The sequence below is a fragment of the Manis pentadactyla genome, chromosome 9 (genome assembly GCF_030020395.1).
Source record: "Manis pentadactyla isolate mManPen7 chromosome 9, mManPen7.hap1, whole genome shotgun sequence".
In the NCBI taxonomy this organism is placed as follows: Eukaryota; Metazoa; Chordata; class Mammalia; order Pholidota; family Manidae; genus Manis; species Manis pentadactyla.
The window spans coordinates 48,011,452-48,030,270 of NC_080027.1; the positions used below are offsets into that span (position 1 = coordinate 48,011,452).

The 18,819-nt window shown below is 45.0% G+C and overlaps 1 protein-coding gene across 2 annotated transcripts in view; it reads right to left on the reverse strand.

Annotated features, from left to right (window-relative positions):
* Positions 1-18,819, reverse strand: part of LOC118914575 (NADH-cytochrome b5 reductase 2) — a 36,698-nt gene that overhangs the window by 7,257 nt on the left and 10,622 nt on the right. For both annotated transcript variants that reach the window (XM_057507312.1, XM_057507313.1), the window contains exons 2-4: positions 2,851-3,295; positions 1,271-1,414; positions 925-997 (exon numbers count right to left, since the gene is read on the reverse strand). In XM_057507312.1, coding sequence (XP_057363295.1) covers positions 925-997; positions 1,271-1,414; positions 2,851-2,871 — 238 coding nt within the window. In that variant the 5' untranslated portion in view covers positions 2,872-3,295. The remainder of the gene's footprint in view (positions 1-924; positions 998-1,270; positions 1,415-2,850; positions 3,296-18,819) is intronic.

Consider the following 18,819-nt stretch of genomic DNA (forward strand, 5'->3'; position numbering starts at 1 on the left):
GGAATGCTATAGCTCAAAGTTTTTCATTCTTCTAGCCTACTGGCCCCAGGCCAAGCAGAGGGCTGGAGAGCAGGCTGACTCTGAACCCTCATGGACGGAGATGGAGGGAGGAAGCAGCAGGAGGCTCAGGAGGGGCAGGTCGGCTGCCTAGTGTGTAATTTTATCATGACAGAGGTGAGGTGGAGGTTTTGGCCCACGCACACAGGACAAGCAGGCCGTGGATGAGGACCTCCACTACACAGGCAACACTAGCAGTTTGTACAAAGCTCTAGATCCCCAGGCTGTGGACCTAGCAAAGGTTTTCCACCTCACTAAGACTGACTTAGCTGTCTGGTGGTGTCACTGACTACAAACAGGTTAACTTGGAACTCTAGGGCTGCTAACGTCCATGTTCACAATGGGTCCCTCTGTGTGTGGGTCTAAGGCCCCTGCTGAGAATCCACATGGTGGGGGACGGGGGTGGGGGGTTCCTCCTGCCTCCATTCTGGGCCTTTGTCCTGACCATAGGGAAACATCAGTTCCTTCCATCCCTCCCATGTGCACAATACTTGGTAGTTTCTGAATTTTCACATCCACCAGTCACTTTACCCTCACAACAGCCCAAGTGGCAGGCAGGCCTCGGAAACCCCATTTCATAGACTGAGGCTCAAGAGACTGAGGAACTTGTCATAGGTTGTCCAGCAAGGAGCCTGCAATGAGATCTCAGACCTTCAGACTCTAGACTCACATCTTTTCAGTGTCCTTTGAGATAGTACTGTTGCATCAGCCCGAAGTGACCAATGACAGAGGGAGTGGACTGTTCCCAGGCCCATCTCCCTACGTCTCTGAGCTCAGGTATCTCAGGAACGGTATCAGGCAACCTCTACACTCCTGCTGAGTTTCTGATAGGAGCACAGGGCCTGCAAGACCCCAAAGGCCACTCACCTACAGGGAGCCCTAGGACGTGGTCTGGTGAGGGCAGTCCAAAGCGGAACCTCCGGGTGTTGTGGCTGATGTGCTAATAAAACAAAACAGAGGAAGGCTCTTTCAGCTTTCTAGAAGCCTTGCTGAGCAGCTCACATGCCTGAGAAAGGAGCTCCACTTGGTGCATGCCAATAGGTGTGCATTTGTGTGCGCGCGCACACACACACACACACAATGGGGGGTGGAGTCACAAACTGGAGGCCATGAAGTGCCTGTCCCATTAACTCACCATCCCAGCCAGCACATCCCCCACCACTCTTATCCTCTTTCACCTGCCTATAGTTGAGGGAGTGGACTGATCCATTACCTCTTTCTCAATCAAGGGCAGAGAGTACTTGGTTTCAGAGTCTTGCAAGGTGATAAGTTTTCTCCTCCTTGAGTTCATGTTCTTTAGGGCCACCAGGAGCACTGTGACCCCAATGATGGTGATGGCAAGGAGCAGGGATGGGTCCTAGCCAGACACAATGTGAGCAAGGCACCTCAGGTCCTGCATGCCCTGGGCAGGACAGCTCACAGGCACAGCGGCACTCTCCCCACACCAAAGGCGCAGAAGAAGCTGGGCTGTGCCTGAAAGAAACTAGGTGAGAGGAAAAGGTACCAAAACATGAAGCCAACAGGTAGCCTCCTCAGAGAAGCCTCTCAGACTTCTCTTTAATCAGTCAAAGAGAGTCCCTGGCCCTCAATGGTGTGTTGACAGCAATTAGGAATTCAGGAAAGTGGAGGTTGCAATAACAAGGTAAAGCAAACTCAGTAAATACATGTTATGACAGGACCCATTGTTCCTCCCTCAAAATATGCAGATAAACTCTTAACATGTGTATTCTTGAGGTGTTTCTGCAGAAACTCAGACCCCATCAAGTAGACCACCTGCTGGCCACAAGCATCTAGGCCACAGACAATTGGAGCCAGAAGACTTGCAACTAAGAGACCTGAGATAAGCCCCTAGTACCTAAACACTGACCAGTCACAAGAATGTGCACTAGCTGATCACACACCCTGGGACCCTCACTCATAATTTTGCCCTTAACTCTGCTTGTAACCCAACCGGGGAGTTCAGGAATTTACACATTAGCAGCCCAGACTCCTTACTCCATAGCCTGCAATAAACTCGCCTACTTTCTTTCACTACACCCCATGTCACTGTTGGGCTTGCGGTGGATGGGTCGAGCAGGGCCCGAGCTTGGCCTGGTCCAGTAACAGACAGAAGGCAGGCTGTGCCTACTGTGGATGGCAGGGACAGGCAGGTCAGTGGGTCAGCTGCATGCAGGCTGGGCCAGGCAGGATGTTTCAGGCCTCCTGCTCATCTGCCTCCATCCTGGCTACAGCCAAGGGTGCAAGCCCTGGGAGTCTCCTCCTTGAGCTGGAGGAGGTGATGACATTACTTCTAACCCACACTCTGGAATGAAGGCCCCAGTCCCCAAGGGCAAAACTCCTCCAGGGGTTGTTGTGGCTGGGAGCTAGTGGGGTGGGGGGCTTCCTCTCCCAATACTCCCCCTATCCAGGCTCAGCATGGGCAGGGGTTTGTGTTGGGGTACCTCTGTCTAGGGAGTGCTCCATTACCTTAGGGCCTCGAGTCAACTACACCCTCCAAAGCAGGCGAAGGGGGCCCAGCACTCACCTGCCAGCGGCTGGGCCGGCCTCCCGCATCCGCCCCCACCCCTGCCACCCCGCTCTGCCAGGCCGGCTTCCGACACCAGTCCGATCGGTCGGGCTCAGGAAAGTCCTCAGGGCTCTCCACCTCACGCCGGGCGCCCGCCCTTCGCCGTCCCGCCCAGTCCCTGACTCCCTATTCCCGCTCCGGGCGCCCCGTCGGACTCTCCCCGGCTCCCGCCCGCCTCCACGTCTCCGGCCTCTTCCCGCAGGGCCGTCCGACCCCCGGGAACCCACCTGGAACGGGGCACCAAACATGTCGAGGCGGGGCCGGCTGGGAGCCGGCGCGCGTCTCCCCGACCCCGCGGGCCCGCGATCTCCGGGCGCCGCTCTGCAACCGCGCCTGGCGGACAGGAGAGCCTCGCAGCAACGCCGCGCCGACGCTGAGCCAACCGCGGACCGCGCCCCCGCGGCTGACCCCTCACCCCGCCGGGCACGGGGGGCGGGAAGCGCCTTCTCGCGTGACTCCGGCCCTGCCGCCCTCTGCCCTCAGGGCCGCGCTGAGTGCGGGGCCTCCTTGGTTCCTAGTGAGACATCTCATGCATTACGGGGTCTCTGCTCCCCTGGTCTCCCTGCGCACTCTGAGCGGCCCTGACGGAGAACCCCCACTCCTCTGCTTGTTTCAATTGCGGCGAGGCTGGAGGGAGGGAGGGGCGTCTGGATGACCCGGAGGAAAGGGGTGCTGGTGAAAGAAAAGGGAATTCAAAAAGAAAACAAAAGAAAAGGTAAGTCAGGCCAATTCGAAGACTGCATAAATATATTCTTGCGACATTCATAATGAACTCTGAGCCCGGTCCAGGACCAGGTGTTGCTGCAGTGGGGCTGTAATCGAGGTATAAAGAAGACATTCGTTCAAAGGGCTCATTGATTCACTCGTTCATTCGCTATTGGAGAGAGAAATGGAAGGGACCCAACACTAGACCAAGAGGAGGCAGAATGTCGGACATGGACAGTTATGGGGGTCCTTCACGTAGGTTTCAGAGACTTGGTAACTCTCCTCCCCCATCAGTTCCCTCTTGCCGGTGTCAAAGGTAAATCCCTGCCTCTTGGGCAGGATTGAGAAGGAGAAGTCAAGGAATAGATAACCACCCCACCGCCAGCCCCGAAACACACACCAAGGTAACGTAGAGAACACCTCCCCTGACCTGCAGATGCGTGGAAAGTGTCAGATGTTTTCATTTTGACAATCTAATAACTAAAACCATGGCTTGTGAACCTGATTTAATTACCTAATTGCTAAGGAGGTTGAACATCTTGCATGTGTTTGTTTCTCAGAGAACTGCTTTTTCTGGTGGGGGGGGAAAAAGCCTACTCATGACTTTTTCCCATTTTTCTATTGACTTATCTTTTTCTTGCTGATTTTTAGGCATCTTATATGTTTTTTGCCAGTTACATCAGTTGCAAATGTTTTCTCCCAGTGTGCAGCTTACTCTGCCTTTCTCTCTTTCCTTTCTTCTCCCCTCCCTTCCCTTCAGCTCCTGCTGTCTCTGTCTCAAAGCCATCTGATGAATAGGCGTGTGTGATTACAATGTAGTCAAATGTATCAATCTCCAATTTTTTACTTTTATGGTAGTACTTTTTGTGACTTGTCTATTCCTAATCATAAAGATATTCCATATTTTCCCTGACAAGACCTTCTTTCTCTCCGACAAGATTTTCCCTTCACATACAAGTCTCTCAACCAACTAGAACTGATTTCTGTGTATGATGGGAAGCAGGGATCCAATTTGATCTTTTCTATATGGCTAATATATTGCTTCAGTGCTATTTATTGTATTTATCGACTTGCTCAAACCTGGTCACTAACTTGCAATGCCATATATCAGTTTTCATGTATGTATGCGTTGGATTCTAGCCTCCCTGTTCCTCTTACATTGATCTAGTTGCCCAACCCCTGTGGTAATACCACACTGCTCTAATTACAATAGTTTATAACAACTGTTTATATCGTTCACTCTTATAAGTTCTTTGGCTCTCAGTTCAAATTTCACTTCTTTAAAGATGCCTGATCCCATCCCCCAATTTAAGTAGATGAACACATTACATTCTATTCATAGATTTTACTGCAGTTTGTAATTATATATATCCTTAATACTTAATTGTTAAATGGCCGATTCTCACATTAGTCTGGAAGTTCCATTAATGGCAGAGACCTCATTTCCCCAGGACTTAGCACAGTGACTGTCACATAGATAACATTCAATAAATATTTAACGAATGAGTTAATTCATCTCTGCCCTGCAGCACTTAGCACACAGCCTGGGACATGGTGGATAAATACTACTCATGGTAGATGCTCCAGAAAAAAACAAATTATGCCCCTTCTGTGCTTAATTTGTCTCTGTAAAACATGTCACCAGATGACATACATATTTTATCTATTTGTTTACTGTCTTTGTTTTAACTCCTGCTGCATCCTGAACATCAGAATGCTGTCTGGCACTTGGTAGATGCTCAATAAATATTTGTTACATGCATGAATGAATGAACAAGCTTTATTTTCTTCCTTTGAGTCAATCAAAAATTTTTATTTTTGGCTTTAGAATCCATAGGCACCTCACTTTTTCCTAGTAGTTCTTCTTAGTAGTTAGCTTCTTCCCCCCATTCTTCATTCTCATTTTCCTTCTATGTTACCAGAGAGGCAGACAGTACAGCCTCCTTTATTAATTGTGGACCAGGATAAAAAGCAGGCATTTATCTGGGCACCTGGTACTTTTGAGAGGGCAATGATTCTCCTGGCTTCTCAGCTCCCCTGCGCTCTTCCTATGTGTCTCTCACATGCTCCCATGCTGCTTGATTTGGCACATCTTCTACTAATCTGACATAAACCGTGAGCACATCTCGCTCCCCAAATCCCCAGCTCTGTAACAGGGCCTGATGAAGAGTGGGCTCTAATCACGTGTTTGCTGAAACAAGAAAGAATGACCATCTATTGGTGTCACTGAGCACATATGAGACTCCATTTCTGCAGGGTAGCTTCCTTCTCCTGGGTGGGGATTAAGCCCCTTTCACTGTTGAGACACCCCTGGGGGAACTGATGCTGTGGCCAATTTAAAGCTGGCTGAGTGTATGCTCTCTAAACAATTTCCAGGCTGTTGTGGGCTTTTTGTTTGATTTTTAACTTGAAAAAGATTTATTTCCACTTTACCCCTTGAACAAATGACCACCTCTAAGGTCTTCCCCAAATATACCCACATCCTAAGTCCCAGGACCTGTGAATGCTGCCTTATAGGGCAGAAGGCACTTTACGGCTGTGATTAAGTTAAATATCTTGGGATGGGGAGACCATATGGGGTTGTCCATTGGGCCCAACGTGAGCACAGGAGGCAGAAGCAGCCATTTGAGCAATAAACTCTGAAGATGGAGGAAGGGGACACAAACCGAGGCATGCAGGTGGCCTCTAGAAGCTGCAAAGGCAAGAGAAAAGATTTCCCTGAGAGCCTTTGATAGGAATTGGCCCTGCTGACACCCTGATTTTAGCCCACTGGAATTGGTTTTCTACTTCTGGCTTCCAGAATATAAGAGAATAAATATGTGCTGCTTAAAGCCAGTAAATTGGTGGGGACTTGTTACAACAATGAGAAACTAATACACTAAATGAACTATTATTTTGTTTGCTTATACTTTGATTTACTCCAAAACCATCTTTCCTGTGATTTGAATCAGAGGAGCCAGGGGATGACCCCCACTCTGGTTCTGATGCTTTTGCTGCTCTGATTGTGAGACTCTCCTCCTGTGAAATCCCCTCCCTCCTGATGCCGGCCAAGTCTTCAGCTTGTTGTCGTCTCTGCCAGGCCACTTCAGCCATCCACCCACTCAATCCTTTCGTCTTCACCCTGGTTCTGGCCTCTCCTTTGTGCATTGTGCAAAAATGTCATCCTGAACAAAGTGTCTCAGCAGACACATCTAGCTGACTGGGTAAGCTTTAGGAGAGAAAACCGATGGAGCGCTTAGCCCACTCCAAGCACACAACACCACGACCGACCGGAGTACTTTCTTAATTGAATTTCCTTGGTTTTCCTCTTCAATGATTTTTTTTTGTATCATTAATCGACAATTACATGAGGAATATTATGTTTACTAAACTACCCCCATCACCAAGTCCCCCCACAAACCCCTATTACAGTCACTGTCCATTAATGTAGTAAGATGCTATAGAATCACTACTTTTCTTGTCTGTGTTGTACAGCCCTCCCCGTACACCCCTCACCTACATTATGTCTGCTAATACTAATGCCCCCTTTCCTTTTCCCCCTTATCCCTCCCTTCCCACCCATACTCCCCAGTTCCTTTCCCTTTGGTAACTGTTAGTCCATTCTTGGGTTCTGTGAGTCTGCTGCTGTTTTGTTCCTTCAGTTTTTGCTTTGTTCTTATACTCCACAGATGAGTGAAATCATTTGATACTTGTCTTTCTCTACCTGGCTTATTTCACTGAGCATAATACCCTCTAGCTCCATCCATGTTGTTGCAAATGGTAGGATTTGTTTTCTTCTTATGGCTGAATAATATTCCTTTCTGTATATGTACCACATCTTCTTTATCCATTCATTTACTGATGGACACTTAGGTTGCTTCCATTTCTTGGCTATTGTAAATAGTGCTGTGATAAACGTAGGGGTGCATCTGTCTTTTTCAAACTGGGCTCATGCATTCTTAGGGTAAATTCCTGGGAGTGGAATTCCTGGGTCAAATGGTATTTCTATTTTGAGCTTTTTGAGGAACCTCCATACTGCTTTCCACAATGGTGGAACTAATTTACCTTCCCACAGGCAGTGTAGGAGGGTTCCCCTTTCTCCACATCTTCACCAACATTTGCTGTTGTTTGTCTTTTGGATGGTGGCGATCCTTACTGGTATGAGATGATATCTCATTGCAATTTTAATCTGCATTTCTCTGACAATTAGCGATGTGGAGCATCTTTTCATGTGTCTGTTGGCCATCTGAATTTCTTCTTTGGAGACATGTCTGTTCAGATCCTGTGCACAATTTTTAATTGGATTATTTGCTTTTTGTTTGTTGAGGTGCATGAGTTTTATATATTTTGGATGTCAACCCCTTATCAGATCTGTCATTTATGAATATATTCTCCCATACTGTAGGATGCCTTCTTGTTCTATGGATGGTGCTGTACAGAAGCTTTTCACCTTGATATAGTCCCACTTGTTCATTTTTGCTTTTGTTTCCCTTGCCTGGGAAGGTAAGTTCATGAAGAAGTCACTCATGTTTATGTCCAAGAGATTTTTGCCTATGTTTTTTTCTAAGAGTTTTGTGGTTTCATGACTTATCTTCAGATCTTTGATCCATTTCTAATTTACTTCTGTGTATGGGGTTAGACAATGATCCAATTTCATTCTCTTACATGTAACTGTCCAGTTTTGCCAACACCAGCTGTTGAAGAGGCTGTCATTTCCCCATTGTGTGCCCATGGCTCCTTTATTGTATATTGATTGACCATATATGTGTGGGATAATATCTGGACTCTCTATTCTGTTCCACTGGTCTATAGATCTGTTCTTGTGCCAGTACCAAATTGTCTTGATTACTGTGGCTTTGTAGTAGAGCTCTAAGTTGGGAAGTGAGATCCCTCCTGCTTTATTCTTCCTTCTCAGGATTGCTTAGGCTATTCGGGGTCTTTCCTGGTTCCATATGAATTTTAAAACTATTTGTTCCAGTTCATTGAAGAATGCTGTTGGTATTTTGATAGAGATTGCATTGAACCTGTAGATTGCTTTAGGCAGGACGGCCATTTTGACAATATTCTTCCTAGCCAAGAGCATGGGATGAGTTTCCATTTGTTAGTGTCCTCTTTAATTTCTCTTAAGAGTGTCTTATAGTTTTCAGGGTATAGGTCTTTCACTTCCTTGGTTAGGTTTATTCCTAGATATTTTGTTCTTTCTGATGCAATTGTGAATGGAATTGTTTTCCTGATTTCTCTTTCTGCTAATTCATCTTTAGTGTATAGGAAAGCAACAGACTTCTGTGTATTAATTTTGTATCCTGCAAATTTGCTGAATTCAGATATTTGTTCTAGTAGTTTTGGGGTGGAGTCTTTAGGGCTTTTTATGTACAATATCATGTCATCTACAAATAGTGACACTTTGACTTCTTCTTTACCAATCTGGATGCGTTGTATTTCTTTGTTTTGTCTGATTGCTGTGGCTAGGACCTCCAGTACTATGTTGAATAACAGTGGGGAGAGTGGGCATCCCTGTCTTGTTCCCGATCTTAGAGGAAAAGCTTTCAGCTTCACTCTGTTAAGTATGATGTTGGCTGTGGGTTTGTCATGTATGGCCTTTATTATGTTGAGGTACTTGCCCTCTATATCCATTTTGTTGAGAGTTTTTATCATGAATGGATGTTGAATTTTGTCGAGTGCTTTTTCAGCATCTATGGAGAAGATCATGTGGTTTTTGTCCTTCTTTTTGTTTATGTGGTGGATGATGTTGATGGATTTTTGAATGTTGTACCATCCTTGCATCCCTGAGATGAATCCCACTTGATCATGGTGTATGATCCTCTTGATGTATTTTTTAATTCGGTTTGCCAGTATTTTGTTGAGTACTTTTGCATCTATGTTCATCAGGGATATTGGTCTGTAATTTTCTTTTTTGGTGGGGTCTTTGCCTCATTTTGATATTAGAATGATACTGGCTTCATAGAATGAGTTTGGAAGTATTCCTTCCTCTTCTATTTTTTGGAAAACTTTAAGGAGAATGGGTATGATGTCTTTTCTATATGTCTGATAAAATTCTGCTGTGAATCCATCTGGCCCGGGGGTGTTGGTCTTAGGTAGTTTTTTGATTGCCGATTCAATTTCATTGCTGGTAATTGGTCAATTTAGATTTTCTGTTTCTTCCTTGGTCAGTCTTGGAAGGTTGTATTTTTCTAGGAAGTTGTCCATTTCTTCTAGGTTTTCCTGCTTGTTAGCACATAGATTTTCATAGTATTCTCTAATAATTCTTTGTATTTCTGTGGTGTCCATCATGACTTTTCCTTTCTCATTTCTGATTCTGTTTATGTGTGTAGATTTTCTTTTTCTCTTAATAAGTCTGGCTAGGGGTTTACCTATTTTGTTTATTTTCTCAAAGAACAAGCTCTTGGTTTCATTGATTTTTTTTCTATTTGTTTTATTCTTCTCAACTTTATTTATTTCTTCTCTGACCTTTATTATGTCCCTCCTTCTGCTGAATTTGGGCCTCATTTGTTCTTTTTCTTCCACTTTCAATAACTGTGACTTTAGACTATTCATTTGGGATTGTTCTTCCTTCTTTAAATAGGCCTGGATTGCTATATACTTTCCTCTTAGAACTGCCTTCGCTGCATCCCATAGAAGTTGGGGCTTTGTGCTATTGTTGTCATTTGTCTCCTTATATTGCTTGATCTCTGTTTTAATTTGGTCATTGATCCATTGATTATTTAGGAGCATGTTGTTAAGCCTCCATGTGTTTGTGAGCCTTTTTGTTCTCTTTGTACAATTTATTTCTAGTTTTATACCTTTGTGGTCTGAGAAGTTGGTTGGTAGAATTTCAGTCTTTTTGAATTTATTGAGGCTGTTTTTGTGGCCTAGTATGTGGTCTATTCTGGAAAATGTTCCATGTCCACTTGAGAAGAATGTGTATCCTGCTGGTTTTGGGTGTAGAGTTCTGTAGATGTCTGTTAGGTCCATCTGTTCTAGTGTTGTTCAATGCCTCTGTGTCCTTACTTATTTTCTGTCCGGTGGATCTATCCTTTGGAGTGAGTGGCATGTTGAAGTCTCCTAAAATGAATGCATTTTATTCTATTTTCTCCTTTAGTTCTGTTAGTATTTGTTTCACATATGCTGGTGCTCCTGTGTTGGGTGCATATATATTTAGAATGGTTATATCCTTTTGTTGGACTGAGCCCTTTATCATTATGTAATGTCCTTCTTTATCTCTTGTTACTTTCTTTGTTTTGAAGTCTATTTTGTCTGATACTAGTACTGCAACCCCTGCTTTCTTCTTTCTGTTGTTTGCCTGAAATATGTTTCTCCATCCCTTGACTTTTAGTCTGTGCATGTCTTTGGGTTTGAGGTGAGTTTCTTGTAAGCAGCATATAGATGGGTCTTGCTTTTTTATCCATTCTATTACTCTGTGTCTTTTGATTGGTGCATTCAGTCCATTTACATTTAGGGTGATTATTGAAAGATATGTACTTATTGCCATTGCAGGCTTCAGATTCATGGTTACCAAAGGTTCAAGGGTAGCTTCTTTACTATCTAACAATCTAACTTAACTTATTATTAAGCTATTATAAACACAGTGTGATGATTATTTATTTCTCTCCATTCTTACTCTTTCTCCTCCATTCTTTATATGTTAGGTGTTTTATTCCGTACTCTTTTGTGTTTCCTTTGATTGCTTTTGTAAATAGTTGATTTTATTTTTTGCCTTTAGTTAGTATTTGGTTGGTCTGCTTTCTTTGGTGTGATTTTATTTTTCTCTGGTGACATCTATTTAGCCTTAGGAGTGCTTCCATCTAGAACATTCCTTTTAAAATATCCTGTAGAGATGGCTTGTGGAAGGCAAATTCCCTCAACTTTTGCTTGTCTGGGAATTGTTTAATCCCTCCTTCATATTTAAATGATAATCCTGCTGGATACAGTATTCTTGGTTCAAGGCCATTTTGTTTCATTGCATTAAATATATCATGCCATTGTCTTCTGGCCTGTAAGGTTTCTGTTGAGAAGTCTAATGATAGCCTGATGGGTTTTCCTTTGTACATGACCTTTTTTCTCTCTCTGGCTGCCTTTAATACGCTGTCCTTGTCTTTGATCTTTGCCATTTTAATTATTCTATGTCTTTTTGTTGTCCTCCTTGGGTCCTTGTGTTGGGAGATCTGTGGGCTTCCATGGTCTGAGCAACTATTTCCTCCCCCAGTTTGGGGAAGTTTTCAGCAATTATTTCTTCAAAGACACTTTCTATCCCTTTTCCTCTCTCTTCTTCTTCTGGTGCCCCTATAATGGTAATATTGTTCCATTTGGATTGGTCACACAGTTCTCTTAATATTCTTAGAAATCCTTTTATCTCTCTCTACCTCAGCTTCTCTGTATTCCTGTTCTCTGATTTCTATTCCATGAACAGTCTCTTGCACCTCATCTAGTCTGCTCTTAAGTCCTTCCAGAGATTGTTTCATTTCTGTAATCTCTCTCCTGACTTCATCCTTTAGCTCTTGCATATTTCTCTGAAGGTCTATCAGCATGGTTATGACCTTTATTTTGAGTTCTTTTTCAGGAAGATTGGTTATATCTATCTCCCCAGGCCCTCTCTCTGGGGTTGTCTGGGTGATTCTAGACTGGACCAGATTCTTCTGCCTTTTCATGGCAATAGAGGTGGTTGTAGGCAGGTGGCGTGTGTCAGCTGGGAGAACAAAATCCCTTCCTGCTTGCTGGTCACCTTGCCCTTCCCTACTGCCTGTGTCGAAGCTGCCAGGAGCAGTGTCCAGGTTAATCCCCTCAGCTGCTATGGGAGGAGCAGGGTAGCCCTGAGCCCTGCGGGGAGTGGCAGGCACCCCAGGTGTGCTCTCCTGCAAGAACAGCACCCCTTTGCGCCTTGTCCTGGTTTCCTCTGTCTGTGCTGGGCAGCTGCATGCCGGCGGCAGCCTCTGCATCTGGCCCAGGCAGCTGCTCCATGGGAGGAGACACTGGGCAGCTGCTCTGCCACTGTGGCGGGGCTGCTGTGGCCAGGGGAACGAATGGCAGGCTGCTTATTGCCATGAGGGGTTTCAGAGCTGCGCTGCCTCCCAGGGCACTGGGACACCAGAAGCTCCTCAGAATTCCCAGCCTGCTGGGCTGAGTGTCCTGAGACGATTCTGTCCAGCTGTGAGGCCCCTGTCCCTTTAAGACTTTCAAAAAGCACCTGCTTTTCTTTTGTCCCAGGGGAGCCGGCTGCAGGGACCCGCTTGCAGATTTTACTTTTCTGTTGCCCTAATATCCAGCACACCATGCAATGTGTGTCTGCGCTCTCTGTGAGGATTACTAGGGCTGGGTATTTAGCAGTCCTGGGCTCCCACTCCCTCCCCGCTCCGACTCCTCTCCTCCCACTGGTGAGCTGGAGTCTGGCGAGTGCTCGGGTCCCGCCTGGCTGCGGCTTGTATCTTACCCCCTTTGTGAGATGCTGAGTTCTTGCAGATGTAGATGTAGCCTGGCTGCTGTACTGTATCTTCTGGTCTCTCTGTTAGGCGTAGCTGTATTTGTTGTATTTTCAAAAATACATATGGTTTTGGGAGGAGATTTCCGCTGCCCTACTCATGCCGCCATCTTGGCTCTAATTCGTTTTGAGACCCCTCTTCAATGATTTTAAGCTAAAGTATATTGATACCACCTGATCAGAATTCCCCCACTGAGTACTGCAGGTGGGCATTTAGCCATGGGAACACTGCTTTCTGAATGCCTTCAGCCTTGACTTGTGTAACAGAAATGTGGCCTAGAAAACTTTGCATGTTCCTGGCAATCTGGGGCTGACATGGGCCTGATGGGGTGAGACTACAGGCTTGCTTGAGACACTGGGAATGACCAGAATTCACCAGAAACAGTGTGTTTGGGAAGAGTCAAAAGAACAGCTTGAAGAGTCCTCTTCCTATCGTTCCTCCCATGCCCAAGAGGATCCTTCATGAGCAGCTATGTCTACAGAGCTATGCCAATGACACTAGTCAAGCTCCCCACCAATATTGACAGCAGTTACCTCAACTCTTCCCAAACAGCATCTGCTGTGGCCGGGGCTGAGTTAGAGTTAGAGTAGTAACTGTGAGTTCACGGCGTGTTGGGCTGTGTGGAGGGAACGGAGAGCAAAGGGGCAGCAGCGTGGTGTCCAGGGAGAGCCGACCTGCCCTCCTGGGGCCGGGAATCTCAGACTTGTAACAGCAGAAAGACAGGCCTCCAGGAAGGGGGAAAGGGGAAAATGTCCAGATGAAAGAAATGAAGGGCAACTTCCCCATCTCCTTTTTAAACACAGCCAGGATTTTGTTTGCTCACTAATTTACAACAGCCTCAACATCTTTGTGCCTTATAGAGACAAAGCCAGAGGGTTTCGGAAAAGGATTTTGTTTGTGGGGAAATCTTTTTTTTTTTTTAAGCAAGAACAAGTGAAAATAGAGCAAACTGGGCTAAAGCCTCTGTCCTGAGAGTAATTATAAAACCTTTGTTTTTATCAAACTGTAGAGTTGACAGTATTTCCCCTAATGAAAATATACCCTCTGAAATTGTTGTGATCTTCTCACAACCACTTTCATTTGGAGAAAAAATCTCAGAGAGATTCCATACCTTGTCCATGGCCACACAGCTTGAAAATAGCAAAGCTTAGATGCACCCCCACATTGCTGAATCCAGCCAAATGTTCTTCCCCAGGCACCAAGGCAACTTGGGATGGAGTCAGTGCATAAAAAACACTCTGTTTGTAATGCCACACCAACTTAAATTCAATTCTTGATTTCAAATTTAAAGAAGCACTCCATTTTTTAGCTAAGGCCCAGAAATGTCAAATGATGCTTTTGGAGGAAGGCTGCTATGGCATTATTTGTATAGCTATGACACTCTCTGGCAGCCTGCAGTTTGATTAAGAGCAAGTGTAAGTTTCTTTCATGGTGGGAAAGAATTCAGTAAGTATGGAAATGTAGAATATGCACCTCTTTCCTCCGCCCATCCTTCAGTTACTGTGCATGACCTGCTTGCCGTGTTCCCATCTGAGCAAGTGCCCCCTTTCTGTGCTAGTTCTCTTCCCCTTTTACCTGCCTTAGCCATTCTTCCCTTTCTTCACCATTATTAGTTCCTTCTCTCTACTTGATAATTCCTATCAGCATGCATATGTGCTATAATTTTTCCACTATTAAAAAAGAAAATACCTCCTCTCGATTTCCATATCCACATCTTACATGCTATCCATTTCTGTGCTCCCAGTTCAATAAAGTTCATTGGAAGACTTGTCTCTACTTGCTGTCCCCAATTCTTTCCCATCAGATTCTTTCTGAATCTACTCCAGAAAGCTCTCATTCTTACCACTCCTTTCAATCTGCCTGCCCTTGCAGAGACACCAGTCCCCCCACACTGCTAAATGCAGTGGTCAGTTCTCAGTCACTTCCTCCTCATTTCCTTCCCCTGTAAATGCCGGAGGGCCCAAGGGATCAAATCTCAGACAGCTTCTTTGGGGATCTTGTCCTGCATCGCAGGTTTAAATATCAACAATATGCTGATGGTTCTGAAGTTTACATAACCAGGCTGGATCTTTCACCAGAACTCCATGTTTGTACATCCAAATGCCCACTTGATATCTCTCTTGAATGACCACAAGCAATTCAAACTTTACATGAGGGCCTGCACAAGCTACCTTCCCCAGCCCCTCTTCTCTCACCTCCCCATGTTCATGCCTTTGCAGGCACACTGGTCTGGTGGCTGGTTTTGCATCTGCAGCCCCCACTGCAGGTCCTTTGCGCTCTCGGTCTCTGTGCCTGCCATGCTCTAATCCTCAGACACCAGCATAGACTTGACCCTCACCACCTGCAGGCCTTTTCTCAGAATCCCTGACCTTACATTTTTTAAATTGTAAGCACCCCCATCCAGGATTCATTCTCCCTCATCTGATTTATTTCCCTGAATGTCACATATTCCCCATTGCTACAATATATTTCTAACTTCTTTGCTTATTATGTCTCCTTACTCCCATTAGATTTTTGTCCATTTTGCTCACTGAAACATCCCTTTTGCCTAGATACATGATGCAGATAGAGGCACTTACAAATTCTTGTTGAATAAATCAAGAAATTAGCCTAATCACAACCTAAAGAACATCGATATCCTGTCAACCCAAAGAAAAATCCTATTAGCTCCTTAGGATACATCCTTGTGAGGCTCTTGTTTCTGGATATTGATATTCTGTGGACAGGGATGAATGTTATAAGAGCAAGGCAACCCCCCACCACCCTGCACCTTAAATTAAGAAAAATAAACCAAAACGTTTTCAAGATGCAAAAAAAAGATATAAAATGCTCTAGAGTATATGAAAATTATCAATGAAAGGCAATGGTTGGAAATGTTCATTTTAGACAAAACTTATTATTTCAACTAAATTGTTCACACAGAAGTCAATTTGGTTTCAATTTAATTGGTCTAGAACCACAGTCTTGTCAGAACAGGTTTCAGGATGAGAAAGCTTGAGATTACTATAGTTGTTTTATCAATAGTCCAAATCCTCCCTATGCCATATTCATTGATGTGTAGTGTACAAAATGGGTACATTATTCTAAGAAAATGAGAATGACTGTTACATGTGTTAACTACCGATGTTCAAACCCCAGCTCTACCAGCCCACAAATGAACTGAGCAGGCACTATTTCTGGGCATTTCCATGCCTTGGTTTTCTCCCTGCTCAAGATGGGGATGAGGATGGTGGTGATGATGCTTGCTCAGGACAGGCCACATGATGATTACAGGAGTTCATTCATATGCAATGTTTGGGATGGAGCCTAACAACAATAAGTTACTATATTTTACAGAAAAAAAAAGTATGTAAAGCACCCAGAACAGTAATTGCCCCTTAATATATGTTACTTTTCATTCCTTCATGATGAACAAGCCGATACTAATATAGATTTTTTAAATTATTTAAGCAGTAGAGGGAAAGAAGCATGTAGACAGACTCTACACTGAGCATGACCCCCATCTTCAAAGTCTTGCACATCCTGACTAATGCAAAGGGAGCTGAGTTCTGTGTGGCGCCCCTCAAGAAGGGAGTCGTCAAGGCTTACTTTGAGACCTGAGGGGAGGTGGCCAGTGCTACCTCCATGGAAATTATTATGGGAAGATGTTTCATCAATTCAGAAAACTCATTCCTTTGAAGACCCATTGTCTTGGAGATGCAGAACTATCTAGTCAACACATGTACTGATGTTCACGGACACACTTGGGTGGTGAAGTGGTCCACAGCCTGGGCCCAGCTGGTCAGCCCAAAGATGGCATAGGGACTGCAGTCTTCCAGAGGACAGACTGAGAGCCACTGTAGAAGAATGGAAAGGGGCTGGTCAAGCAGTGGTGCTCCCCTTGGTGAAATGCACAAGCTTTTTACCCATGTTCGGCTGTTCCCCTGAGCGTGAAGAGAAAGAAACAAGACCAGCTGGTGATGGGCCAGGAAAGGGAGAGAAGATGTATTGGGGATGGATGAGAGGATATTTCTGCTGGGATCCAGGAGGGCTGGGTGCTTGAATGCTGATGATGCCAGAGCCCTCTCTCTGCAAACTGACAAGGACCCCTGATCAGAGTTAGGGGTTTGCAGGCCATCAGTCTTAAGATGTAAGCTGTAGATTTAGTCATGTGATATGTTTTGTCTGCTAATGTAACGTCTTTAACTGAATGTTAATAATAAGTGTGACGAGGATTGAGGAGTAATAAAAAATATATGATATATTGACTATAGGCCACTTCCCCAGATAGGAGGAGATAGATCTTTAGAAGCCATAGTTGCTACCCTAAAGCCGTGCCATGACCACCAGAGATTCAATTCTGGAATCAAGGAGGGAGGAAACCAAAATCCCAAAAATATAAAAGAAAGACCCTTTTTCTTACTCTTTATGGGGAAGTAGCACATTTCTGAAAATCCAAAGGAAGCTTTTTTAGAAAGGATCATTCAGTTCCCAAAAGAAGGTTTCTAAAATTGTCTGCAGAGGATCATGAAGGTTCTGGCCTCTCCCTTTGTCACAGCAGATCCACCAGAGGCTTCTTGCCAAGCCACCAGGTGACAGCTAGAATAGGATCTCTCCCTCAGGCTGCCAGCTCCCCAGTTCCGCTGGGAGCGGTGGGAGAGGAGAGGGACCGCGAGGGAGGGCTTACTCGGCAGTAGTCCCCGCCTCTCTCGGAAGGGAGGCCAGCCCCCACGCTCCCCACAGCATTCCTCTCCACCACACTCCTGCCCGCTTCAGAGGCAAGCACGGCAATGTGACCCTGTAGTGCCTCACTGGACCTCTCTCTGCCTTGAAGGCAAGGAATCTCTTTTGTTAAAGTGGGTTAAGGTACAGTGGGAAAAACGGCAGAATGTGTTTTCAGACGCTATTTGGGCATGTAGTCCATACAGACAAAAGGAAAGGGTGTGTTACTATGTGGCTTAAAAGGTATGTGATCTTTCTGGGCAAGGTGTCAAAGAATATTTTATTACCCAAAACATTTATAAGAAATGATTCCTGTGGGAATGATAGAGGAGCCTAGTATGTGATTATGAGAAAATATAGTCCCCTTAAAGACTAAGGCTGAGAAATTACTGATTATCGGGATTATACTAGTAGATCTGTACCTGCATCTGTAACTCCTGGAGCCCAGGACCATCAGGCAGCAGAGCCCAGAGCCTGGGAACGTACTACAGACCTTTCTTCCTAAAAATGAAATCTATCCTCATTGTCTCCCCTTTCTCATCTCTCATTCACCCTCCTTTTATAGCCATCTGACCACGGAATCCTGACTTAGTGAGGTTACCCACAACCTCCCAGTGGCCAACCAAAAGGCCGCTCTTCCTGTTCTTATATTATTGGATTTTGTCTAGCGTTTTACATTATTGACTCTCTCTTTCTTGAAACCTAAACTCTCACCCCAGCTTCCCTACTCTGTGCTGGTCCCCCCTCCCTGCTGTCTCCTTTCAGCCTCTTTCTTCCCATTCTCCTCTCCTCCCTTTGCTCCTTTTCCTCTGAAATAGCCTTCCTCTAGGCTGCCAACTCACTCGCAGTGGCCTCCCAGGTCACCTCATGCCAGGCTGTGTTCTTAATCCCTGGGCATCTGAAGCTGGGAATCCCATGGGCATCTTAAAAATGAACAGATGCAAATTGAATTCATCTTCACCTCTCACACTGTCCCCAAATCTACCACTGCTGTGATACGCCCTTTTTTGATCAACAGTAAACGCAGAGACAGTATGTGTAGTGGTTTGGAGCAGTAAGCTCTTCTGACTCCAGACAGTTCTGGGTTTGAATCCCAGATAGGCCACTTATTTGGGCAAAGGACTTAATCACTGAGTTCAGTTTCTTCATCAGCAAAATTAGGATTAATAATAGTACTGTTACTCAGGTTTACTGAGAGAATTGTAGGTGATGATGCATATAAAGGGTGTGCCCACAGTAAATGATAAATGCTATTCTTATTAGCTTTTATCTATGCAATCACTTGATTGCATAGGTGAAGGGCCCCCACCCATAAGATGGCGAACCTCCTGCTTCTCT